The sequence below is a fragment of the Takifugu flavidus genome, chromosome 9, assembly GCF_003711565.1.
Source record: "Takifugu flavidus isolate HTHZ2018 chromosome 9, ASM371156v2, whole genome shotgun sequence".
Lineage (NCBI taxonomy): Eukaryota > Metazoa > Chordata > Actinopteri > Tetraodontiformes > Tetraodontidae > Takifugu > Takifugu flavidus.
In genome coordinates this window covers 7,457,014-7,483,502 of record NC_079528.1, presented here as the reverse complement: position 1 = coordinate 7,483,502, position 26,489 = coordinate 7,457,014, and the positions used below count along the sequence as shown (strand labels likewise).

The 26,489-nt window shown below is 43.1% G+C and overlaps 2 protein-coding genes and 1 long non-coding RNA gene across 5 annotated transcripts; 1 reads left to right on the top strand and 2 right to left on the bottom strand.

Moving 5' to 3' along the window:
* Positions 1-7,593: 7,593 nt before the first annotated feature.
* LOC130531567 (uncharacterized) lies at positions 7,594-11,607 on the bottom strand. The gene is made up of 2 exons (XR_008952137.1): positions 11,437-11,607; positions 7,594-9,717 (listed from the first exon to the last, which is right to left on the bottom strand). It is a non-coding gene; the product is annotated as an uncharacterized LOC130531567 (long non-coding RNA).
* Positions 11,467-15,623, top strand: pcgf1 (polycomb group ring finger 1). 3 transcript variants are annotated; one of them, XM_057043623.1, is made up of 9 exons: positions 11,467-11,599; positions 12,430-12,535; positions 12,619-12,771; positions 12,887-12,958; positions 13,194-13,299; positions 13,393-13,435; positions 14,520-14,606; positions 15,161-15,241; positions 15,444-15,623. In XM_057043623.1, the coding sequence occupies exons 1-9, from the start codon at positions 11,513-11,515 to the stop codon at positions 15,492-15,494; spliced, it is 786 nt and encodes a 261-aa protein (XP_056899603.1). In that variant the 5' UTR covers positions 11,467-11,512; the 3' UTR covers positions 15,495-15,623. The 3 variants fall into 3 exon arrangements, with proteins under 3 accessions (XP_056899603.1, XP_056899601.1, XP_056899600.1); XM_057043621.1 differs by lacking the exon at positions 11,467-11,599 and adding an exon at positions 11,712-12,101 and having other exon boundaries at positions 14,523-14,606; XM_057043620.1 differs by lacking the exon at positions 11,467-11,599 and adding an exon at positions 11,729-12,101.
* A 3,407-nt stretch (positions 15,624-19,030) lies between these two features.
* Positions 19,031-20,958, bottom strand: lbx2 (ladybird homeobox 2). Its single transcript, XM_057043852.1, has 2 exons — positions 20,206-20,958; positions 19,031-19,712 (listed from the first exon to the last, which is right to left on the bottom strand). Exons 1-2 carry the CDS (start codon positions 20,528-20,530, stop codon positions 19,243-19,245), a joined length of 795 nt encoding a protein of 264 aa, XP_056899832.1. The 5' UTR covers positions 20,531-20,958; the 3' UTR covers positions 19,031-19,242.
* Between the last annotated feature and the right edge of the window lie 5,531 nt (positions 20,959-26,489).

Below are 26,489 nucleotides of genomic sequence, written 5' to 3'. Positions count from 1 at the left end.
TCCCGAAGCAGAACTAGGATATGAGGAAAAAATGACTGAAAACTGTGGGATTTTAATAATAAAATGGGCGTAGTGACACATTACTGTGTTTAACGGTTTGAACTATTCAGGCTGTTGAAGTCCAACATCAGCAGGACGGGGATCAATCACGTACTTTAAACAAACACTGAAATGAAAAACAGTGTCCTGGATGTTGATTGGAAACATTACTGTATTGAACGTGTCCAAGAGCACTTGTGTGCTGAGTCGATGTGATTTTTGTTGAATGACTTGACACTTGAAGCATTTTGCACAAGAATTTACACAAAATGGTGATTTCAAACCAGCCTTGTTTGGTTTACGGTAATTGGAAAACTTCTGACAGCCTCATGGGTCATTCCAGGTTTTTATTACATTTGAGTTGCTAACTGGGAAACAACATGGGTCAAAGGTTAACTGGGGGACAATGCTCACCCACAGAACTCATGTTGATCCTTTGCTCATAGAAATACAGCAAGGTTTTTTTGTTTTTTCTATGAAGTTTTAAGAGTATTATGTAAAAGTATACAAAGATCAGGGAGGCTGCAGGAGCTCAAAGGTCAAACTAGGCCAACAGATATAAAAACAAAACTCAAAAGGTGTTTCTCTTCTCTCTCTCCCTCCACCGAGGACCAACAAGTGATATAACGGCTGATTTAAAACCCCTGACTGGTGCGGCACCAATTAGCTTGGTGTACATTTACGTGTGTCTGGGGCTCACGGACACTCGTAGATCATACTGACTCAAGTGGGAGCCGTTTGGCCTGGAGCAGCATCAATGAATTATAAGAGTTTCCAGCTCAAACTTGGAGGGGCCCCGTGTTTTGGAGATGAATCAAGTTTGTTCATTGCCAAATCACCTTGTACTCGGGTCTAAAAATCATATATTTCTGTAAACCAGAACTGGGTGCTGTGACACTTGCTCATTAATTCAGTACAAGTTTAACAAAAACAGAGTGATTGTCATAAACACTGATGAAAATTGTGTCTGTCAGAGAAATTAGCTTGTACTAGCAGCTAATTTGAGAGCCAGAAAGTCAGTAAATCAGTATTTCTGAAATGGATTTCTGTGTGAAAATGTTGCCTTTTTTAAAAAGAATATGAGCGCAATGATTCACAGAATGTTTTCATAGCTGCGTGCTCGTAAACAGAAAAGAGAAATGTTGCTTTTTGTTGAGTCTTGTTAATCTTTTATGGGAAATGGGCATTGGCAACCAATTTCATACCAATATTTGTCAATATATCCAGTCCCAGAAACTAAAACACACACGTTTGGGGAGTATGTTGACAGCAAATGTTGAGATATTTGATTGGGTAACTTTTAAAACTACAACCCTCTGCCCAGTTTCATATCTGTCCTGTATCTGACCTCCATGACGCCTGGTGCAGAGTGTGTGTGTGTGTGTGTGCTGTAATGCATATCCTTACGTGTAGATTTTATAGAAAAGTGGGGCGAAGTCTTTGGAAATGACTTTTTCCACTTATCCTGAAGATAATATACAAATGAGATATAATATATATTATATATGTATATATAATATACACATTTGAACCATACATGTAGCAGTCTGACCCAGAAGAAATGCAGTACGCTGATGCTAATTTATAGCCAATATCTAGCTAAAGTCAGTTGGACGTAGGTATAAGTCGCCCTCCGTAACATCTGTTGGTATTCTGATGAACACCAGACGGCTTCATCTTTATCTGCAATTATTTGCACGTACTAGCTGCTCACGAGTAAATATGCTCAGAATAAAGTCCTCAAATGGGCATAAAACCATGCAAAACTCTGCACGACATGTCCTGCTTGACGCGAACGAAGTGGTCTTTGTGCTTTTCGTCCTCCTCAGATTTAGGGGTCACTGTAATTGTTGCAGGAAACTCTGCACTGATCAGAGGTGCAATTTTGAGGGAAAATGAGGTTCTGCGGAGTGACCTCATCTCTTTGGTCGGGCAGGCTGAAGCCTGAAGGCTTTTCTGATTTGTCTTCTTGGGTCAACAGCACCACATCCGCGTCTGTGTGTCAGACTCCAGTGAAGTCAGCCTAGGAAAACAAATGCCAGTGAGGATGAGTCTGAAGCGATTAGACCACCTACGAGTGACTCAACACCAACCTGAGGAGATCTCTTTGATTCTGTGGGTACTGACTCCTCCGTCTTATCAAAGGTCCCACAGCGGGAGTGCTGATTATGGATCTTTGATTAAAGAGGAATGAAGCCAGGTTTGTATTTAATTGATAAAAGGATGCGTGAGTGTCCTTCTTACTGTAAAGAGCACTAATTTAGGATGTGATCAACTCCAACCCCAGGCATGAAATTAGAGATGAGCAATCCCTAATCACAGGTCACGAAGCATGAGAAACTCCTTTTTTACAAAATGAATAACAGATTACCACGAGATGTCCCACAGAGCTGGAAGTGCACCAGGACCACAGCCTCTAATAAACTGGTAGTCATGTAGACGGTGTGACAGGACGGGTCAGGAGGTGAGGAGAGGATGATTGGGACTATTTAAATGAAAACACAGGATGGATGGATCTCATCATTCCTCCTAAATGTTTCAAAATGCTGAGGACTTGACTGGAGGACTCTGGGAAAATAGACATGGACGACGATGGAAGATCCGATCTGACCGGGGGCAGTTTGATCAATGGTGAAAAGGAAATTGTCTTCCACTCGTATCAAAAGATTCCAATTTCTGAAGGCTGTCTTCACGCCAGCAGGTTTTATTCTGTGTTTGAACGTGGAACAGTAGAGTTCACGTAAAGATGAAAATTCTGAAGACCTGAGTGAGCTGGAATGAGTGACGACGAAACTGCGTTAAACATGCTCCCCTCCGCATTCTCACATGACATGACGCTTCTGACAAAGCAAAGAACTCATTTCCCTTTGATCTACAGAAAGTGTTAATGTACATGAAAGAGAAATAAGGTCACGTTCATTTGGCTTCTTTTTTTTTTTTAACCACTGACGCAAAACCAGGCCAAAGTTTAAAGATGCAGGTGGTTGCAATTTGACTCAGTAATTGTTTTGATATTAGCATTTTAAATATGCTTTGGATAATTTCTCTAGGGAGCGAGTGAGCACATCACAGCTCCTGAAAGGAGGGGAAGCAATCACTGATTATTATTACCGAATTATACGAGTTTCTGGTGGTTTGGAAGCAGTTTAGCAGAGATGCAGTCCAGTGATAAGTAGACAGGCACAGATAGCTAGAAACTGACTTTTATAAAAATAGAATTCATTTGGGTAAAGTCATTATCGGGGAAACAAGATTTAGTTACAAAATCCCATGTTTGATCAGCAAACATCATTTATTCATTTATTCCCATGCTAGCTAGAGCATATTTCACATTCCCTTTAATCATATCCCATCTTTGATCTGCCCTCCTTAACGCACAATGAGAGGCTCTCACTCATAAATTGTCCATTTGGGGCGGGAAATGTGACCACTCGACACCATAACCAGCTGGAGTGGCGCCCAGGCATATGAGCGTCGATACGTTCGCTGTGACTCCAGGTGAGTCTCGACCGCATCTCTGATGTCGGCATCTTTTTTTGTTTTACGTGTGTGGTGAGCTCTGTTTTAAATCAGATCAAGGAAGTTTGTCTAATTGTCCAAAGACACACAGAAGACGGGCTGCAATGCTCAGAGGCGAGATGGTCAGATGCCAGATGTTGAGATTATATGGTTGCAATTCAGATGTTGACAACAAATTCTTTTAAAAGCCCCTTAATTGAATTTGTGGTCTTAGTGGTGGGACAAGAGATTTGTCTGCTACAAACAGATAAAAGGGAGTAAAACTCCAGGTTAGCCGGACGTCTTCCCAACTAATCACATGTCCAAACAAAAGGTGAACTTAGTGCAAAAATAGTTGACTCTGTATAAATGGGACTTGGAAAGATGACTGGATTATTCCCCCTGCACGCGATAGACTGTTTAAAGTGTTATAACTTATTTATTAGCACCCTATAAACCCGCCCTGCAGGCAGGTGATGGGCAGCAACACCAGTTTCCACACGTCAACAGGGAACAAACATAAAAAGCCAGAGCCGCCAAACTGGATCCCCCTTAATCTCTCAGTCCACATCAGATGAGGGAGCAGCCAGACGACCCCCAAGCCGAAGCAGCGAGCAAACAGGGGAGGGGGGAGATCTATATTCCACGGAGCGGCTCGCAGCACTCAGGGCTTGGCAAAGGTAAACAAAAGCACTAACAGGCTCATAATTGATGGCAGCGTTTCTTTTTATACAGTAAATAGATGTCAAACAGTGGTGGAATGCAGTAATCAGATTACAAGAGATTTGTAACATGCCAGGATTACACACCAGCGCCGTTGCTTTGATCTGGCACCACTTAGCCTTTGATTTCCTGTAATCACTCAAGAACTGGCAGATGGTCCTGCAATTTCTTTAATTGTAATGACTGACGGGGCTAGTTTGAGCCAATTAGAGATGTTATTTTATTAATATGACATAAAAACAGCATTTCACTTTAAATTGAACCTTCAAATGTGAGTTTGGCTTCATGTGTTCATTTAATTTTTCAAAAATTAACAGCAAGCCCTTTATCATTTGGAGAAAACACGGTCGTAAAATGAAAATCCTGCTTTGTCCACTTAGTTAAAGCGTCTCGACAAGCATCTGATGGATTTCCATTAGATTCTGTTGAGACACGAGACGGACTTTGATGATCTCCAGACTTTTCCTCCGACATCATGGAAAGATTGATACATCTGGGAAACGTCTCAACAAATGCTGGATGGATTGTGGTGAAATTCGGTGAGGATATACACGGTGTCTGAAAGATAAATCCTAATGACTCTGGTGACCGACCTCCTCTTAACAATCAGCCGCAAGTCCAATTATTTAGTCACTGCCTGCACCTTTTTACTGCTCATTAAATAGTCCCTATTCTGGATCTCTGTCTCCTCTGAGACCAGATTGTGGGGACATTTTCCCAGAAAAGGTTTTGCAAGTGGCCAGAGAAGAGCTACCCGATCCTTGACGACTCAATGATCTGATCTGTATTCAGTCTTCATACCATAATCCTTTATTTCATTCATTTATCTGTTTTTATCTGTGCAGTTGCTTCCTGTAGCATGCTAAAAAATGCCCGTCACATGCACCATCGCTGCCGTTTCCCTGCACAATTATCTCAAACAGGCGAGTCGATCTTTAGATCAGTGAGAGTGAGCAAGCGTCATCAAGACGACTCGCGCTGATACGGTAGGTCTGCTTCCTCCCAGAGGTGGCGTCGCGCCGAGGTGATCTCAGCAGTTGCACGCTACGGCAGAAGATGGCAGAGACAGATGAAAGACCGCCTGCATGCGAGACTGGAAGATGAGACGGAGGTGAAGTCTCCAAAACAATTCCATTATTGACACAGTAAGTGCAGGCAATAAGGGCCTCCTCTTCAGGGTCCTCATCAGAGCTCTTTAGAGCAGGGAAATAACCAACCATAATTCCCCAACCAAATCACTCCACAGCATCAAAGGTTTGGCATTATCTATCTCTCTCTCTCACACACACACACACACACACACACACACACGCACACACACGCGTCTATGAAGCAATGGCGTCCTGCTTTGATGTGCCTTTTTCTGGATGTTGCCAGACCTTTGTTCAAGTCACTCGTCGGTCGAAATGGTTGGAATGAAGACAATAATCGATATGATGCATCACGGAGCTTAAAGCTTTTCATGATTAAAGAAACAAACCGTGAAACTTTAAATCTGTGACCAAAGGTGATGCGGTGTGGCATCAACGTCTCACGCCTGCCCTCTCTGAAGGCTGCTCTCTACAGAGGTCGAGGGAGGAGTCAAGTTCAAGGTCACGCCAGTGTTATTAAACCCAGAAGGGCAATGATGACGCCATCATTGCAATAATTACAGAACCGTTTGATATGATGGGTCGCACCTTTATGTCCATTTACACTTAAACTACAGCAGGATGTTATTAGGGGCGGTTGATTTAAAAACTCCTGGACCGGCGACTTTCGCCTCACCTGCATCCTTCCAGCAAAGTTTCCTCCCGGCTGACTTCTGTTATCCCGTCACCCTTATTCTCTTAAACGCCCATGAAGATAAGATGGCTGCGGGATAATCAAGCGTGTCCTTCTGCTTACCCAGCAGATAGAGGCAGGCTGCAGGAGCGAGTGTGTCCTCTCCGGCTCGAGACTCTTAGATTTTAAAGACAGATCGGCGTTATGCAGGATGAGCTGGGAATAGCATGGGCTGAGGGAAAAAACTTTGGAAATTGGAGATATGGAGGAATTTTACTGCTTATCGCAATTTATTTCAGGAGATGCCGCAATCTCTTGTTATGCAACCATACCCTGATATTGTAAATACCATAATTTGCTTCTTTTTGTGAGCGCATGCATCAAATCATCTTATCTTTGCATAGATGTGGGTGTGTGTCAGAGGGGGGGGGGGGGGGGGGGAGAGAGAGGTAGGAGGTGTCCTGTTCCACCTCTGTTGTCTGTAGGAACATTTGGAGGAACTAAAATATGCAATTTTATTTTAACCCAGTTCCGAACAAACATCTGTGCATTTCCTTAAAGGCAGTTTCAGATTTACTTTTATATATTGTTTACCTTATTTAGATATTATTCTCTTAATTACCAGGAATTTCAATGACTTTTCATTGGTTTGCAATTAAAAGGGTTCAAACACGATACCCCGATACCATGAAGTCCCCAGATAATCCCGAGATAACCCGGATACTTGCGAGTTATCATGGATGACGGAGCTGTGTGTGTATCGGCGTGCACGCTCTACGCACACATGCCTAAGCACACAGATACACCCTCTACAAAGCCGCACGCACACGTGAGTAATGAAAATTCAGTTGAAGACTGACAAAGCTCTATTGTGTCCCTTTAATGCGATTTAATACGGAGCTTTATTTTCCTGCAGCCACTGGCCAAATTGCACTTGTAGGAAAACTTGTCCCGTCTCAGCATCTTCCATTCATTATTTGTCCTTGAGCTTATCTGGGCTGAGAACTGAAGCTCAGGCGTCACAGAAAAGGAGCGAAGTGAAAGGCCTTTGGTTTTATCACCGGCAAAAGTCAAAACAAGTGCTGGAGCCGTGCGCTTGGACCGCTTTCTTTATTTACATGTTTACTTGGGTGTAAAATAGGCATGCAGCAACGCTCGATAAGGATCAACTGTATCACTAAAGCTTGATTCACTCCAACAAGGAGCCCAACGGGATTCTCGAGCGTCAACCGAAAGGGGAGAAATTCTCCTCGGAATTCAGGTTCTTTGAATTAAAAGCAGGGAATTTTTGCTCCGAGTTCACTTGGATGCAGCTGCTGCAGACAAACACAACAAACACTTTTAATGAACCTTTATATGACCTCTTTTGTCTGATGAGCATTAATGAACTCACTCATAAATTTTACGGTTTTGCTTATTAACAACAAAATAAAATTCTTTTGATTTGACCGTTTATATTCCATCGCAATGAAGGTGCAGCTTTTATGGGATCATAAAGGAATCATGAAGCCATTTTAATGCGATTAAAGTGTATCTTTTTTTTAAAAAAAAGAGCATGGCACATGTTCATGACTTTAAATTGCTTTATTAACGTGGAAATGATTATTGCACAAATCTAAAAGAATAAATGCATCAAAGCTCATTCTGTTTCATTCATGCAAATTGTTTGTGCATCAAAAACTGGCATCATTTCAGTTAAATGAATTAAGTTGACGTCTGCCACAAGCTGCCTCCCGTATTTCACTGGAAAACTTCACTTCATACACACACGGTGTGTGTTGTGGAAACCATGAACACTGGACCAGGTTTCACTTCCAAATTATTCTAGATGTTACAAATTGTCCTCGTAGGACTGCGTCTTAAATCAGGGTCTGAGTGACCTCACAGAAACTTTACACTTGAACGTGAAAACAGCTGTAAAGCGTCCGGCTCTGCACATACGTTATAGCCCAAAATGAAGCGTTCAGCTGGAGCAAAGCACGTTTGATTAGAGCCGCCCTCACATCTGTGCAGCGTTCCCTCCCGGCTCCGTGTGCAGTGATATACATAACGGTGTCCCGTATATTTATGTTCTTTTACGCTGCCGGGTGAGATGTGGCCACCAACAAGTCATCTTTTTCATCGCTGAGGGACGATCTGCTGCGTGTGTTTTTGTCCAGCTGTCCACATTATTCAGATGGTGATACTGGGAGTTTGGCTCTTGTGCCAGGTGGGGGCCGGAGGGCTTGCCCTACATCATTCATTATGCCCTCGCCCATCAAGCGGGCTGCAAAGCTGCACTGCTCTGGAGCCACTCCAAGAAAGCTCTCGTCATTAGCTTGCCACTTGGTGGCCAATTGCTGGAGCAAAGGAGACAAAAGCTGCAGTCCACCCCTGCATGCTCTGATTGCTCTGAGGGAGAGAGAAAGAAAGAGAGACACTGACAGAGGGGGAGAGAGAGTGGAGGGACGAGGGGCCTATTTCTTGGCACGGCGGGACATTGATTCTATAGCTGGGTCGTTGTGTGTTTGGTTTTTGGCACAGGATGTCCAGAGCTGAGGTGAATGGGGTCTCTATTGGCAGCGAGGGTTCCATGGATCCAGAGACCTGCAGTTTCATCACGCAGGCTTTTATTTATTGATGAAGTGTTTTATTTATTACAGTTACAGAATTTGGAGGTCTTTGTGCTTTTAAGGTTTAATGTCGATGATTAAGATCACATCCTCTCATAAATGCCCCAATCCTCTTTTAGCTTTACTCAACTTCCACTTTTGTTATTTGATTATATTTAACAGTATTAACTTCTTTAATTGGCCTTTTTTAGTTTCTAAATTCAAATGCTTGTGTCAACAGTGAATGTAGAAAATACTTTGGTCGACATTTTTATTGCCGATGGCACCAACATCGCTTTCCCCTCATTGGGGGGGGGGTTGATCGGCCGCAGTGATGAACAGATGTGTGGACACGTGGAAGAAGCTTCTTCATCTGTGTTTCTGACATGACGAAGGAACGGACGTGTGGATCACTCTTGATCTTCTCGGCCTCTTGGGCCGCTCTCGTCCTCTGAACTTCACTGTGCTGTGATCCTCCTACGCCTGCAGGCCCTCAGGGTATTTGAATGTTGCGTGGAGTCAAAGCCCCGTCAATCAGATAAGCAGTGACCTGGCGGGCCTGGCAGATAAGACGTTACATAGGCGGAAGTGGCAGACAGTAGGGGACAAAAGGCCCGTCTGTAGAGGTGCAATGAAGCCAGACTGATCAACGTCTCCTCAAACTCCACCAGGCTGCCTGCATGTATTATGTTTTATTTGATCTAGTTCCTGATTTTAGCCTCGTTGGCGTGCGCTTCTGTTCCGGTCTTATTTCAACAGTGTGACAAATTCTCCCCGAGATAAAAATCAGCAATTTTCCAAAGGTTTCATGGAATTTTCAGACATTACACAGCTCTGAGTGTCTGTAATCAAAGCGTGGCCTCCGGACCGACCAATCAGATCAGTTCAGAGAGGCATTCCAGTCAGTTATTTCAGGGGCTACACTCACCGAGGTCGAACGAACAACACAAACTTGACAGTCATTCTGTGGAACATAGAACTTACAAAAGAATGAATGAAGGGTGAGTCTTTGTGTAGGACGGCAGCTTTTGGGTGGTCCAATAGTTGGAAGCCCTCTGGGAGGGATCAAGTAGACCTCCACATGTAATACCATTGGGACAACCTGTTGAGACAGGGTAGAGCTAATTCAGAGGCAGCCACAACCAATAATACATCATTCCTTTGCCTAGTTTTCCCTCACAGTTGTTTTATAATTAGGTGATTGTGAGTGAATTTAGGGGAACACGAATAGATCTGAACCTCGGCTCTGCCACATGTGAAACCACAGCAGCTTGAATAAATACCAAAGTTTAGCTTGTACACACACCGCAAGATAATCTCAGCCGTGCCGAGGCCACACACTCTGCGTGATTCCGACATTATACTTCGCATTAGCACAGACCAGCTCGGGGCGACCATCATCGGCTACCTTTTTATTGTACAAAGAGACCCTCAGCGGTTGTTGTTGAGGGAGGTAAAAAGAAGTACTTATTCAACCCACAAACAGCATGCAGGAGAGTGCATGCAGGGTTCAAACACTTCACTTTCAAGTGCTCCTCCAGTAAAAAGGGTCACAATTCTAAGATTAGTTATGCTGAATAAGTTTAGTTTCAATGAAAAAATCGATTTTAAGGTTAATTGAAAAGATGTAGTTATTGCAACAGGTAATAGCTGTAGAGTGCATATTTATTCTTTGTATTTCAAAAGTATTTCTTGAGGTTATTAATTATGTTCTGCTGCTATATTGCTCAGTAAACATTTGCGGGCTCGATACCAGGCCGTCTGACATAATTCCCCAGAGCACATGGGACTGTGTGCAACGGTGCATGAAGACGACCCTCCACACTGCTTATAGGGGCTGCATACAGGCCTGGATGTGTGACAGGGTCCGTTCAGTTGTTGTTGAAGATTGTGGTGTAATACGGTTTTTCACACACTTTGCATTTAGTTTCAAAACCTTTTATATTCTGTCTGAGCACTTTTCCGACATGTTGCGCACATAGTTGGAATGCGAGGACTAACTTACCTGCAGGGTGCTATGCAGTCATTGAAGATATATAAGCTCGAAATAAATGAGTTTGCAAATAAAAATTAAAATATGGTTGAGATAATAACTATTATTAGGATGGAATTATGACAACATTTGAAAATATGTGTAGACAAAGCATCGCTGTGCTACTAAAACATTAAACAAATAAACAAACAACAAAAATAATAATATTAAATTGACTGGCACTTCAGCCTAAAATGTGTGGCTACAGCGCCCCCTGTTGGTTAAAGTTAATAAGTTTGCTCAAGTGAAATATTTGATTTAAACTGAGTCGAAACGTAAATTTGGTGTCAGACAGTACCTACCATTTTTCCTTTATGTATCGATCCTTATTTTAATTTAAGCCCGTTTAGTTGTATTTATACGCGTGGATTTATTTCTATGCTAAACGAAATAAGACTCATCATAAGAATGATGGTAACTCAAAGAGCAAACTAATATAATTAGTATACTAATATTATAAGAATACTTAGTCTACGAAGATAATTAGTTTGAAAAGAGTTCACCGTAGTCCGCGCACATGTTTAATTGTTATTAAATAGCAAAAGAACCATAATTATATCAACAAATAATAATAATAATTAATAAGGGTCTATCTGTGATATCTTCAAATATAGAAATTATCATGTAAATAATAAATGTAACAAAATTATGGAAAGTATTGATCTTTCTACATTATTTAGTGTAAATATACTGTATGTATAATAGTAAATAAACCCGACTGAAGCAGAATATACCAGTCGTGTTCTGTACTTTTATAGTAGCATTTATAAAATGTATTAATTTATTTACCTTTATTTTGGTGTTGCCCGCCTCCTGTTGAAAAGGACACTTCCGCTTTACCCGGAAGTAAGCATAATTCCCAAAGATGGCGGAACAAGGTCCGATGGCCATAGCGATGCGGCTACGAAATCAACTCCAGTCCGTCTACAAATTGGACCCACTGAGAAATGAGGTGAGTATCGGTGTGTGGTGAGCCCATGAGCACAGGTATAACAGCACAGAGGCGGCCGCTGGGCACCGGAGGCCCGGTGAACAGGCGCGATAGACGCGGATCGTTGTCGTCTCCGCGGCGCTGATGGAGAGAAGAGGAGAGCGGAGTCGAGGCGCTGCGAAGGAAGGTCCCCGTTTCAGCATGCGTGCGCGGTGGGGGTCCACCCGGGTTGTTCTACACATGCAGCGAAGCAGCGTGTGCCAGTAATGCCGAGAACCTGTTCTTTCTGCTAGCTCAAAGACCCACACTCAGCTCTGTTTGGTACTTTAACCGGAAGTTTACTTGTTCAAGCGATGCGCGGTCCGTTATGTCCGCTGCTGTGGACCGTCCCGGACCGTCCTGGACAGTCCCGGACCATCCTGGACAGTCCCGGACCGTCCTGGACAGTCCCGGACCATCCTGGACCGTCCTGGACTGTCGGTCCGTGCGTCCCGATCACAGAGGAAGGGGTTCGATTTTGATGGTAGAACCAAAAATATCAAATATTCCTGGTATAATATAAATTGAGAGGACAGTCCGAGGTCAGGACAGGCGTTTATATGTCTTTTATATATTTTCTGGCAGATTCTGAAGGACATCTGCCCTGTTGACTGCATGCCAGCATTTTTCTGAACAATAATCTGAGTGTCTTTCATTATGATGACTGTGGGGACATTTTATTACTTTGAGTCTTTTTGGTGGAAAGAAAAGACTGTGTTCCTGTATATTAAGAATGCTTTCACGGCTTTTTTTTTTAGTTTAAATATTTTTTAAAGCTTCGGCTAAAGATGTGCTTCATTTGTCCCCAACAGGAGGAGGTGAAGATTAAGATCAAGGACCTTAACGAACACATCGTCTGCTACCTTTGTGCAGGTTACTTCATCGACGCCACCACGATTACAGAGTGTTTGCACACTTGTGAGTTTGATCCCTTAGTTACAATGATGCGCTGCGTGTGTAAAATACCTCCTCTTCAACTCTAATTTGTTCCTGTTTTATAGTTTGTAAAAGTTGCATTGTGAAATACCTGCAAACAAGCAAGTATTGTCCAATGTGCAACATCAAAATTCACGAAACGCAGCCTTTACTTAACCTCAAACTGGATCGAGTGATGCAGGACATCGTCTACAAACTGGTACCAGGACTACAAGAAAGTACGTCCTCTTATATTGTTGCAGTCAGTCTAAAAGTGGTTAAGAGAGATCTATAGAGTCCCGTTGGCCTGATCAGCTGGCTTTAGTCTTTTTCTGTTGTGTAACGTCTGAACAGGTGAAGACAAGAGAATAAAGGAGTTTTATCAGTCACGTGGTTTAGAACGAGTCGTGCAGCCTTCTGGGGACGGTGAGTCTCTGCTTTCATCATGTCTCATATTTGCTGCAGCTCCTCTGAGAAAATAACCTCGAGCATTTATTTATTAATTTCTGTCAGAATCTGAGGCGTTTCCACTAAAGCAAACCTCTAAATGTGTCTCCTGTCCTGGCTTAACGTTGTTTTGTCAGCGCGTACACAGCAGCATTAAGTGGTGCTAAAATATGCCAAAGAGATGATTCCCAAACTTTTGCTCTTGGTTCTCCAGATGCTTTGCCGGATGCTGCAGGTTTGCCGTACACGAGCTTCGACCACTCAAAAGCCCATTTCTACAGATACGACGAGCAGGTGTCTCTCTGCTTGGAGCGGCTAAAGTGAGAATCCTGCCATTTTTGCAGTATTTGTCAGACATCTCAGTAACCTTTCGGCAAACACAGCGTTTAACAACCGTCGTCGTGTCTTTTCAGTTCGTCTCTGGCTGGGAAAGATAAGACCAAACTTACTTTGCAGGTACGTCAGCTGTAATCTATGTTTCCGGAGCCTCCGGCTGTGAAGAGCTCAGAGGTCGTGCACATTTGTTTGTCACATTCTGGGATGAACACCAGAGTCGGGTGTTTTGGCTTGAATACATTAATCACCTCTGTTGTCCCAGACCGCACGTTCAGCTATTTCTTTATTTGATTTCCGTGTCCTCGTGATTCCATTGAAAGCATCAGTCTCGTTCTCTCAGTGTTGCTGTCACACAGGTGGATCACATCAGGCTGCAACGATAATTTAACACAACTTATGGGTGGCACTGAAATCGGTTATTCAAGGTCACCTTTGTGATTCCACTTGCTGAAGTAAGCTGATAGAAACCAGGATAACTGAGCCCCCGATGAGTCTTATTTTACTTCTACAAGGCTAACATTGCTAAAATCCTAGTCTGTGTTAGGCTCAAATATTGGGCACATATTTCCAACATCTGGCACAGTACACTTAATATATAATTTATCTTCACCCCGACAATATAAATGTTGTTTGAAACAAGCTTGTCAAATCCGCCAAGATATTCTCATTATGCAACAGTATTGGTTTGAACTCAAGGTATTTAATCAGCAGCCATTTAATAAAAGTCTGTTTATTATTTTTGGCTTCCACACGCATAGCTGCAGTGGCTTTAACCAGTCAGTAGATGGCGCCATTGGCGCTGAAAGCGAATTCCAGTCTAAGCAGTGTGATTCAGACCAGCGTGGGTTTCTCATTCATTTGGTTTCACTTCATGATCATAAACATTCACTTCCATTTACCTGTTTTTACTGTGGTAACATTCAGTATTTTTTTCTGCGATTTTAAATATTTTCTCTTTTCGGGGGGAAACACAAGTGAAATTTAGGGGGGAAAAAATTAGTTTGGGACCGAAAACTAGCAGGAATGAGTTCAGGCTTTGTTGCTGAGGAATCACAAATGTGTTACGTGGGTGACATGAAAGAGAAGAAAAGTTTGGTCTAACCTGTAAATTCTAAAGACTTGTGAATGTTCACACGGAACAAAAGCAAAGTTCTCTTCTCGGCTTCAAAAGTCTTTAAAGCGAGTTGATGTTGTTTCCCTGCAGCAGAAGTTTGTTCGCTGTTCTGTCCGAGCTGAGGTGAGACACCTACGGAAGGTCCTCTGTCATCGTCTCAACGTAGAAAAAAACCAGGTCAGTCGTCCAAACTCGACATGAACATTGTTGATCAATGAAGCATGAGCGGTGATTTATTCAGTATTGACAGATGTGTGATTAAAAACATGAATTAAAGCAAAAAAACATGTGGAATTTAAAGTGTTCTTACTTGCAAAACCTTCATCAAGCAACAGAGATATTGAATGAAAAATGGGAGAAATGCATTCTGACAGTAGCAAATTCAGTAAATAAATTATGAGAATTAGAAAATAAGTCGGTAAAATGAAGTCAGTGGCAGTAGAATTAATCCTGGCAATATTTCATGATTTAAAAAATCCCACCGTCACAGGAGGAAGATGAACAAAGTCGTGCTGCCGTGTCCTCGACCTTTGACCCCTGACATTTTCACAATTCGTGTTTCAGAGTAGAAATTTCCGCCGATCTGATCTCAAATTTGAAAGTTCTCAGATCAACAGTGTGTTTCTTCCCGTTTCCATGGCGACACGGCGTCGTTCTCAGTGGCTTGTCTTCTCCATCTTGTGCTAACATCTAAAAACAGTCACAGATGTTGCCTCCTGCTCCCCTCACAGGTCCAGATGTTGTTCAATAACGAGTCGCTGCCTGATCACATGACCATGAAGCGATTATGGCTGTCTCACTGGTTTGGCAAGGTACGCTACAGCTACCGTTAAATGGTGCCAACAGTTGTCGTGCGTGCCTCCACACGCCATTCGCTGTGGCGGAGCTGCACATTTGCAGCTGTTTTCAGTTGATGTAACATGTAGGAATATATTATATGAAACAATTTCTTTTAAAATCCAGCAAAACAAGCATTCAGTTTCTCTTTTAAGACTTTGTTTCTCTCCTCTACAGGCTCAGCCATTAGTCCTTCACTACACCATCAAGGACAAAAGGAGCAGATAGGGCTTGTTTTCACATCAACAGCTGTATATATTTTGTACAATACATATTCTATTTTACTAGTGTTTGTGTACATATACTTATTTTCCCTGTTTTGTATTTTTGAGAAAATAAATTTAAAATGTCATAAAACAGCATTTTTGTCATGAGAATAGAAAAACACTAACATTTTGGAAGTGATTGGCTTCCCAAATGGCTCATCATGGTGTTGGTTTTACCATGCTAATGAGCACCGCGGGCTGTGGCTTGACAGGAAGCACTCCCTGTGTTTTTTATTGCCGATTCTCTGCCTCGTCTTCGAATCCTGGTGCTCTGACATCTGCTCCATGTGTCAGCGGCTGCAGACCTGCCTGGTTTCTGCATCTGTGGGCTCCCGTGGGGGCAGCTGCAGGCTAGTACCTGTAAAAAGTTGCGGTATTTAAACGGTTCAGGCAGCAGTTTTCCGGACCGTTTGCTCTGATCACGTGTCCTGACTCGTGTTCCTCACCTGTCTGATCTTTGTGAATGGTGCACGTTTTACCATCAGACTCTCTGTTCTTACTTCCACTGTGGTGCATTTTGGCCTGATGGAAGATCTCCCTCCAGGGCTGCAGAGGTCAGAGCTACTCATCTCCTCCTGCTGCTTCAACTTGGGACCATAGTGGGATAAACTGGGCTCTGAATTATTGCAGAAGCGTTTTAATTATTGCTGTCCAGAGTGTAAAGTGTAACTGCTTGAAAAATGAGCCCCGTTTCTGCTCACATTCAAACTAAATAATCAGAAACGCTTGATGTCTGGAGCAGAAGCAGTTCATATGGTGGACGCTAGGTGGCGCCATTGCAGCTCCGCTGACGCCTTCGTTAGCTGTTCTGCCCTGGACGGTTATATTTGATACTTTCAGTTCCCTAATTGTGGAAAATTGTAGCTGCTTCCGAGGAGGGGAAAACCCCTAAATGTAAGCCTCTAGTTATTGTATTTTTTGATACAATTGATCCTCGAATTCCATAAATATGGTTTGGATTTCACGTTAAATGTGTTGAGGAACAAAGACGGGAGGTTTCGGACTGAAAAGCTTGAAACTTGTTTAAATATAATTATTATGAGACCTCATCAACATCGCGTCACATATTTCTGAGGCTTTAGGAGGACATTGGAGTTAATTGGATTGCCCACAGCCCCGTGGCCATGTTTTCTAAATGAAGAATAAAATGGAGAAAAAAATGCACTAGAATACAGTGCGCGCGCACACACGCACATTATTTCCCCAGCCAGTCTTTACAAAGCCTAGGCCAGCCCCCCCTCCCGGGGTATTCCTATATGTTGAAAAAATAATAATCCCCGCAAGCTTTGACCTTTAGGCCAAAATATTCAGGAATTCCGGTTTCTGCAGGATCGCCGGCTCCGATTGCAGCTGTTACCTCTGAGCTTTATATTTCTACTGTAAAACACTACAAATATGTATCCAAGTGGCCTCCAACAAAATATAAGCTAACATCAGTCACTGAAGCAGTAAAAATGCCCCCTGAGATGCCCCTGTCCAATTCATGTTCTCCTTCTTCAGGGGGCAGAAATTCACCATCTTTTAATATTTGAAATGGGAAAATAAAATGTGATGTGCGATAAAAATGGCGTTTTATAGGTTCGGAAAAGCTTAAAAACGAGCATTTTAGGTTAAAGTTTCCATGCTTCAGGGACCGAAATGATTAAATCGATAGTCCAATTAACATAAACTGCAGCGTTTACCAGAAGCTGAAATGTAAACACCAAAATAATTAATAATTCTTAAAGACTGATTTACTGTTTGGGGGGGAGTTTTAAAAGATTGTGTTATTGTATTATGAGACAAGGGATAAATAAATAAAATGGATATAATTCACAAATTCCTGTTAAAAGGCCTGGAGTGTTTTCATGTTCTAAATAATTTCATTTGCTTGCTGACTTTAATTTAAAGCTGCTGCTTCTTAATAAAAGCTCCACTTGACTCCTCAACCTCCGCGATTCCGGCCCATTGCTTCCATTGTGGCTCCAGTCGGCTCGGTTTCACCACCCTGGAGCCCCAAATCGCGCGAACCCAGGCTCATTTTATAATATTGTGGTTTTTTAAAAGAAATAATTTATATAGATTTAAAGAAATGGATTTATTTCACCCTGTTCTGTTGTGGTATTAGGGTGATGGTTTAGTTTGACCGCTTAATGCGTTCATCAAAAATGATTCAAAGCTGCTTTTCAGCATTAAGAAGTAAGAAAATGTGTGTTTTATTCAGTTTTAAATGAAACGATGCACGTGTCAACATGTTTAATTCGGCTGCATTTTTGTGCATCAAACATACTTATGAAATAAATTAACAGAACTGCGGTTTGAGAGGAAATTTGACGTATCACCTCTGAAGTTTTAGGATTCATGACATTTGATCACAAAGCAGATATCATCACACACGCGCACGCACGCACGCTAAAGGCCCTGAACGCGCAACCAAAGCGCTGCAAATGGCGAGCAGCACGCCGCATTCTCGCCGCCTCCCATTGAGCTTTATTCATTAGGCTCCTCGCACCAACACATTTGCTATTCATGACAGACTTTTCTCCTCTCCAAACACACTCGGGAGTGGCAGATGTGTGCCATTATTACCCGCGGCTCGCTGGAAGCTGTTTAAGAGTCAGGCAAAGGCGGGTTAACCTAATCAATCATGTCGACCAGTTGTGTTAAGGACGACTCGTATAAAGGGGGCAAACATATGGCGCAGGGGCGGCAGCAGCTTTTCTTTACACCGCAGCAGACCCGGACCTTCTTGTGACAAGACGCATTCAAAACCCGGGAGAAGAATGGGAAGAAAGGCCGCGGACGACTGCTAATTGAAGTCACGGCACTTCAGGCCTGAAAGCGGGGGTCAAACGGCTGAAAGGCGGCGATTTTTAACCAAACTGAGCAGATTTTCCTCATGAATATTTCACATAGTTCTGTAATCTCTCTGGGGGAAATACCTGCGTTATTACGTCTGGATCAAAATCACATGATTCGTGCTGCATTCCTTCAGTGTCTGATGGAGCTTTTGGCACCTCGACGTGCAGATTCTTTTATTATTATTATTATTTTTTTTTTTTATTATTTGTTAGAAATGAGTTTTATTGCAGCCGCTCGTTTTGTCACAATATCCAGAAGGCCGCGCGTCATCACGCAGATTTTAGTTAATCACACACCTTTCCGCGAGCTTCTTGAAATATCATATAACCTTTATTTACATAGATGCTGATTAAATAGAATGTTACAATAAAATTATCGCATAGGGTGTTTGATATATACCTATATACAGGAGTTTGCAGTCTGCGCCTTCTTTTGTCCTTAACAGAAAAGAAGAATCACAGTTAAGGAGGGATGGGCAGAATAAATGGTGCGAAGGGTTGAAATGGAAGTATTTGGTAAATCTGATTCCTTTGAAATAGGAAAGCGAATTGAAATGAGAAATGAAAAAGAACCTGCACTGGCTTCTCTCCCTCCTTAAAAGTGAGCATGTGAATCGATTTCTTCTACAGGATTTGCAGTCCTACTGTACCAAAACAGTCTGTGTGAAGCCTTTTATTCCTCAGTCTTTGCTGTGGAACTCGAACAAAAGTCTTGAGGGGCTTCACGAGTCCGAATAATAAATTAAAAAACTGGAAGGGTGGAAGAGGGTGAAAAAAACGGTCCTGAAATAGTTTTAATTCCCCTTTTTGTCAATATCCGTGCAAAAGTTCAGGACGAAAATGCCCCCTTTCCAGACTCCCCCCTCGCTGTCAGTCGTCCACCTCGATCTCTTCGTCATCTTCCGAGAATTCGTCTGTGGTTTGGTCTCTGGACGAGGATGGGGACTGTGGGAAGGCCCGGTGTCCTTCATGAGAGGTCGGGGAGATACTGGGCGACCTTGCGTCGTGGCCTCCGCCGTGCTGGGACTCCTCTACGCCCTCCACGCTGACGAGGTTGTGCAGGGCCTGTGGCGTGATTTTCTTCAGGGACTCCACGTCAGCCTTCATCTCTTCCAGGTCCCGCTTGAGCTTGGCCCGGCGGTTCTGGAACCAGGTGATGACCTGCGCGTTCGAGAGGCCCAGCTGCTGCGCGATCTGGTCGCGATCGGCCGGAGAGAGATACTTCTGGTACAAAAACCTCTTCTCCAGCTCGTAAATCTGGTGGTTGGTGAAGGCCGTCCGCGACTTTCTCCTCTTCTTTGACGTCTGTCTCTGCCCGAAAGCGTTTACATGCTCCCGACCTTTGAGGAGTGAGAGAAGAAGACAGAAAAAGGAGTTAAAGGGGAAGAAAACAGGCAAAGAAGGCCTGAACTCCGTTTATCCGCGTGAATTACTTATTTTTTTATTTTTTTATCTAATGGAATATTTTTAAAATACAGATTATCGTATTTAGGGAATGGCAACAAATGGCAGAACATGCACTACGGTGACAAATCTTAAAACTCATCTTGAAATTTCCGGTGATTTATTTCAGAACAATCCGAATTCAAACGAACTTTACTGAGTATCAGTGTGAGATATTCAGTGTGTGTTTCTGTATTTCGTGATGGAGCCGACCCCAAAGCCAGACCGACTTATTGACAGCTCAGTTTTGGAGGGTTTAGCTGCTCCATCGTGCCGAGCTGCTGCTGTAACGTTGAACATTTAGCTGCTTCACTGTCGAAACAACCCGAGATCTAAGATATTTCTATAAATAAACTCAATCAAACTGCATTAAAATATAACAATAATTACCTTCTGCTGCCTGGATAACGCTGACTTCCAGACCCTTAAATGTCTTGCTGGCCAACTCCTCCAGCGCGCACAGCGGCGATGAGGGAGTGGTGATCCCGTTTCTAGCGGAGTTGGTGCCGGTCACTTTCTCCAGCACCCTCGGTGGGCAGATACTGGCGACCGACTTCTTCACTGACGGCTTGTTCAGGATATCCTCGATGCTGAACGGCGTCAGCGGCTTGTTGGAATTGGCCGGGGGCGGCAGCTGATCCAGGGGAGCTCGCCTCCTCTCGTCGCCGCTGGACTGCAACACAGAACCTGCCTTCATGTCTTTACTGGAGGTCATCGCAGTCCCGAAGAAACACTTCCAGAAAGTTGACTATTTCATTCAAGTGGCTGTTTTAAAGCGTCCACAACTTGGTTCTTCTTGTGCGTTTTGGTGTTTTGGCAGTAAAACCCGAAAGCAGCGGCTTAGCTCGTCGTTTTCCTCTGCTCCACCAGAACCATGCTTCGGGCGTAGTTGCGAAGGCAGCCGGAGCGTATTCCCCTCAGACACTCGCAGTTCCTCTCGCAAGCTCCATATAGATCTTTACGCAGGGACAGACTGGAGGGGGTGAATCCCTGCAAGGCGAAAAAAAGCCGTCTGAGGCGGCAGAGAAAAGAAAGCAACTGCTAACGAGTTACTGTTGATTGGGCGAAGTTCAATTAGAGAAACACTACACTACTTGCTGACCCGCTGCTGCGTCTTAAAGGGCCGGACCATAATAACTAATTGGACGTGTGGAAGAGGAGGAGTCTGTCGCTGCCGAGGAAGAAAAAAAGGCTCTGGACTGTTTATGTATTGTGTCCCTCTGCTGGTGCGTTCTTCCAGAAAGGGAGAGTTGGTGCCCAGTGAAATGTTACCGGCAGGTTTTCATTGTGGAGAGGTTTGGATGAACAGCGCGCCAGTGCTCGTGATAGTCATGTTGGCTATTTGTGCGTAATTACGCACGAAGCCGTATGAGTGACGTGCGAATGTGTGACCTGTCTTTGAGCTAAAGGCTGCCAGTGAGAACAGTTTCGGTTGGTTTTGAAGCACATAAACTGATTTGACTAGAAGCAAACAGAAGTTTCCCCATCAACTGTTTAATATGACAGGTGATACATTTTAATTGTACTTTATCCTAATCGGTCGTTGATTTGAAATCGAAACAGCACATTTAGACCAGTTTCACGTGGTTTTATGGCTGAAATTCCAGCTCCTGAAGCCATGCATCACGCTTTTGTTATTTTATTTTATTTTATTTATTTTTTTGCTGCTGCTGCTTCTCCTTACTGCCTGCAGATAAAATCCACGATTGCCAGTAATTTAATGAGAGAGCGTGGAGCAGACGGATAATAAAGGGGTGTTGGTGCCGTGGCTCACAATCTGACGACGGCATTTGTGTAGAGAGACGGATTAGAGAGACAAAAAGAGGCCGACGTGGAAACCGAAGAGACCAGCAGGTACGTCTGAGAGGCACGTGTTGGTTCACGTTGACAGACCAGGCTGCTGTATCATGTTTTTCCTGTACCTAACCTGGAAAAAAATCCTAAAGTTAAAATTTAAATTTGAAAGGCGAATTGAAAAGTAACTAAATACATGCCAAAGGAAACAGAGCAGAGCAAATATACATTTCAGGTGAGAAAAAAACCTTCCTTTATATCGTAAAATATTTCATTTTTGCCTGTTTACAGAGCAGCTGAATTAGATACAGAGCAGCGGGGGTAGCAACGTGCAGAAAAAGGACTCGTACCTTCTCAAATATATTCAGACATTATTTTGGCCCTTTTGGATTTAAGCTGCCGCCCAGGAACCAACCGCGCACTGTGCCTTTGTGCCAGCTGCAGCATATGGTGACATTGGTTTAGGGACGCAGTTATAAAACAGCAGGAAATTCTATTAGCCGCCTTGGAGGTCCACCCTTCAGCCTGTGTTTCTCCATAATGAGCAGGAGTTTCGTACGGATAAATTCCGTTTGGGAATTTGAGCAGGAGCGTGCGTCGTTTGGATGGAAGGCGCAGGTAGCTGCACAGTTGGCCTCTTCTGATTAATATCACAGCCGCTGTGATTTAAAGTGACACTTTCTGAGTTCAGATCTAACCTGATACACAAAGCAAGTTCAAGCCTTTGTGCACCTCGGTGAAAGCAAACACGCGTTTATGTGTAAAATCGGTTCACTTGAGTAAAATGTTTTTCGTTAATTTGGGGATGAATCTTTTACGCCACTGGTTTTGTTTCCCACTGGAGCGCAATAGGAGCGGGGGTTTCATCCACAGACGTGATTTTTCTGTTTAGATGTGAGATGTTGAAGCAGGTTCACCCATTTTACTGTGGATTATTCACCTCGGGATGAGTCCGAGCGACCATCAATGACCACGACCTCATGCTCAGAATTTCTCTTCTTTTCGCTTTGACTCTTTTTAATTAGCAGCAGAGCAGCTGACATCATCAATCACCAGCTCTTGGGGGAATTTAATTGGTTAATTCGTTTCACTTTTACCTCCAATCTGTAGCAGGCCCCTCATTCCAAAAATGTATAATCTGTGGTGATTTATTTAAGAGCAGCTCAGATCTCCTTCTCTCCTCTTTAAAACCCGGCGGCTGCGCGCGGGAGGCTTAAATGTGCACAGTTCTTGTCATCATTTAACCCGATAAAATCAAAACAGTGGGAAAACTCCCGCCCGGTGAGGGTCATTCCTCCTGCCATTAATCACCAAATTAATTCAGAGCGGCCCGGAGAGAATATCAGGCATCTCTGTGAGTATCAGATTCAGCACCGAGGCGATGAAAACGGCCGTAATCCTTCACATGTAGTCAGTTACAGCGCTGTAACGCGTTACTGCTCGCCCTCCATAAATACAACAGAGCCAAAACACACAAATGTGTTTCTGCAAAGCATTTAAAAAGACAAAATTGGTTTCTGTTCTGTAAAAAACCTCAAATGTTCTTGTTTTAACCTGAATATTTCGCATTGTTTATCGGGAAATTTTCAAAGTAATCCAATATTCAATAATATAATAAAAGAGGTGTAGAGGTCACCACGAATCAGATTTAATTGGAGGGGAAAGGGTCTATTTAATCACAAAATCAACAGTGATGTGGTTGATCTGGGCGCTTTGAAACTGCCAGTTATTTGGAGATGGATGATTAGGAGGTAGTTCATCTCTTTTGTTGCTGTTGCAAACAGGCAGCTCTCACAGCGCAGCGTGTCGCCTTGTATTATGAAAGAAAACAGCTGTAAACGCCTCCCAGTATAACATGATCCAGGAGGAGGCTGCCCAGGGCGCTGCGGGTGTGTGGGTTTCCAATCTTAACCGTTACCGTTTCCACTGAGAGGCGCGGGGCCCGCGAGAGCTCACTTACATTCAGAATCTGAGAATGAAACCAACCAAAATGAGCGTCTGGTGTCAAAATTGGGAATTCAGAATCAAACTTATCAGTCATCGCTGTCCTCAGAATAATGGGAAGTGGAAATAAAATTCCTGTTCTTTGCTGTCAGCGCGTCTCGCTGACTCGTGGTCCTCCTGCTCTGCGCGCCACCGCAGCGTGCGCGCTTTTACGCTCGCTTCGGTTGGGTCGTGTTGACGCGGCGCCGTCGGTGGGGCCGCACAGGTGTCCCTCTCGCGCTCACATGTCGTCTGGGGGGTTGACGGTGACGTCGTTGGCGCTCATTGGCCATCGAACCTCCATCTGGGTCCTTTTTCGTGACATCACGCACGTCCTCTGCGCTGTTTTGCTCCTGTCGCGCTTTGTTCTCCGCGTTCCCAGAGCAGGTGAGAGTCTGGGTCATTTCTGTTTGGATCACTCTAAAACGACTATAATGTTTCTAATGTTATTTTGTTTTAATATATTTCTGCCAAAAAATAAATTGAAAAATATCACCAAACCTTCAGCTTTTCATTGACTTACAAAATGGCGTGAATAAATACTACTAATAAATATTTTTAAATATATCTGGATTTGTTAATCCAAAAAAAGAGACTTTTCTTATTTTCAATGCAGTTTGGAAATTCAGTTTTTAGGAAAAGTATTATTAATTATTTGTAAGATTTTTATGAGTGTTATTTTTTAAGAGTCTAATTTCTTTTATGCTATTTATTTTTATTTCACTCATACACATTTTACACTGAAATTAAAAAAAAATACACAGGGTGACCTGCTGCTACACCATAATGTGTTGTTGGGATGATGAGGTGCACGAAAAACACATGTAACTTAAAATTAATTATTAAAGATAAGGATTCAAATTGTGTCTGTGCCTTTTTACAAATAATAATAAATATAATAAGATTCCCCCGTTTCAAAGAACAGCAATATTATTGTGACCCTTAATTTCTTGATAGGAAATCTCTTTATTTTCTTACTTTGAGAAAAAAAGAGGAAAAAATGTGTTCAAGTCAAATTCTAAATTAGAAAAAATGGCTTTTGCTCCAAAATAATTCTGCAGGTAATTTGTGACTCTCACCTGGAAAGTAATGAAATTTCTCTTTGGGACATTTTGGAGTTAAACTCTTTTAGAAAAGGACGATTGTTAGAGGAATGCTATCTGCACATTCATTTCATTAAATATCTAAAAAGCTTCAAATATTTCTTTTACCAGTCGATGTGAAATGAACCTGGTGAAAATGATCCTGCTGCCAAAGAAAAGCTCGATGCAGCGATTAAAAGTTTCCATCACACACGGATGAAATGAATAAAGAGAGATTAGTGCTCGACCTCTTCACCCCCCCTCTCTTTCTCTCTCCAGGGAGCAGACTGTGGTCATCCTCATCACTTTCTAATGGGCCCCTGGGGCCTCTTTAAGATCATAAAGAAGGATATGTGGTTGCTTACAGCGGGATTACAGCGGTGATGCTGAATGCTGCCCCTGTTTGACTCTTGATTAGCTTCATTAATGTGCAATTAGCCCAATGTGGAACCATGGAATCTGATCTGAGGCTCTGTTTTATTGATGATGTTGGTGCATCTACTGGTGAAACATAATATAAAGCTGAGGAATAGCAACAGGCACGATTATGATGCTTTTCTGTTTTTCTTCCAACCATAAAAAGAGATAATTGTGCACAACCTAAAATCCCCAAACCTGGAAATTCATTAACAGGGATCAGATTTTTTCTTTGTCTGACTGGTGACACTTACGTGCACCCACAGCGACATCGTGCACGAGTCCAGGTCTATTTATGGGACATGACGTCCCGCTGAGCTGCTCTCTGATCAATAACGACCATGACATGAGCGCCCAATGGGCCGTGAAGTCTTCCATAAGCACTGATCAAACGTCCAGAGGTCTGCTGCCGTTGGACTGAGATTGTGAAGAAAATGTGCTCGTGATCAAACAACATTCTCCAAAACATGAAAAGAAGATTAACATAGATGTCTTTGCTAATCAGCTAATAAATTTCAATCACTTGATTCTCTTTAGTTTTTCCAGCGAGTATTGTTTGAGAAAATTAAAGGTTGGTGAAAACAGGACTAATAACGACTGTTTTTGGACGTCATTGCTTGGATATAAATATGCCCAACATGTGCTCTTTTTCTTCCCTCTTCCTGAATCATGAACAAGGATTTATTTTATTTCCAAGCTGTAATTATATCAATTAAATACAACAGTGACATTTCACCACAGGCAACCGAACGACATCTACAGGATGCACCATCATTAAGGGACTCATTATTAGCCCATTAGCTCAACAGTTTTAGGTGTTAAATGAGCTGAGGGATTGTTTTTTTTTGCCTGTAATGTGTGAACACTTCAGCCAGAAAGAAAGATGAGTAATCAACAAGCCCAAACATGCTATAGAAAATCCTCCGTTTAAAAATGAGGGAGGGGAAAGCTCCTCCACGGCCCGTCTTCTCATGTCACTGTACATATCTTGACAAATGAAGACAAATGCTTGTGAGAAAGCTCCGTGTTCCAGGGGAGCTTTCCACAAATTAATCACTTGCAATTCTATACTTGTCCACTTGGGCGCCTGGCGGGTCCCCGATGCACACATAATGAGAGGGCACATCAATGAAGGCTCCTTTACAAGTTCCTCGAAACAAGAGAAGCATAGATGACCAAGCGACGCCGCCTCTCCGGAGGCCCGCCGTTTGCTTTGGATGGAGCGCCGCCTTGACCTCCACCATCACCCCTGGTATGCCCTGACCAAGTCTTCCTCTCCCTGCTCACATCAGGATTTCATTAAACAGCAACACCCCCCCACACACACACCCCAACACACACACCCACATACACCCACCCTGCCCCGCTCCGCTCAACTCCACTCCATCACCACCAGCA

What these genes read in the sequence shown, in the direction of transcription:
- pcgf1 (XM_057043620.1), top strand. Translation starts at nt 11,946, where the DNA reads ATGTCCGCTGCTGTGGACCGTCCCGGACCGTCCTGGACAGTCCCGGAC. An exon ending in AGACCAAACTTACTTTGCAG is followed by an intron (nt 13,436 to 14,519) that starts GTACGTCAGCTG and finishes GTTTCCCTGCAG; the next exon opens with CAGAAGTTTGTTCGCTGTTC. An exon ending in TGTCTCACTGGTTTGGCAAG is followed by an intron (nt 15,242 to 15,443) that starts GTACGCTACAGC and finishes TCTCCTCTACAG; the next exon opens with GCTCAGCCATTAGTCCTTCA.
- lbx2 (XM_057043852.1), bottom strand. Translation starts at nt 20,530, where the DNA reads ATGACCTCCAGTAAAGACATGAAGGCAGGTTCTGTGTTGCAGTCCAGC. An exon ending in CGTTATCCAGGCAGCAGAAG is followed by an intron (nt 19,713 to 20,205) that starts GTAATTATTGTT and finishes CACTCCTCAAAG; the next exon opens with GTCGGGAGCATGTAAACGCT.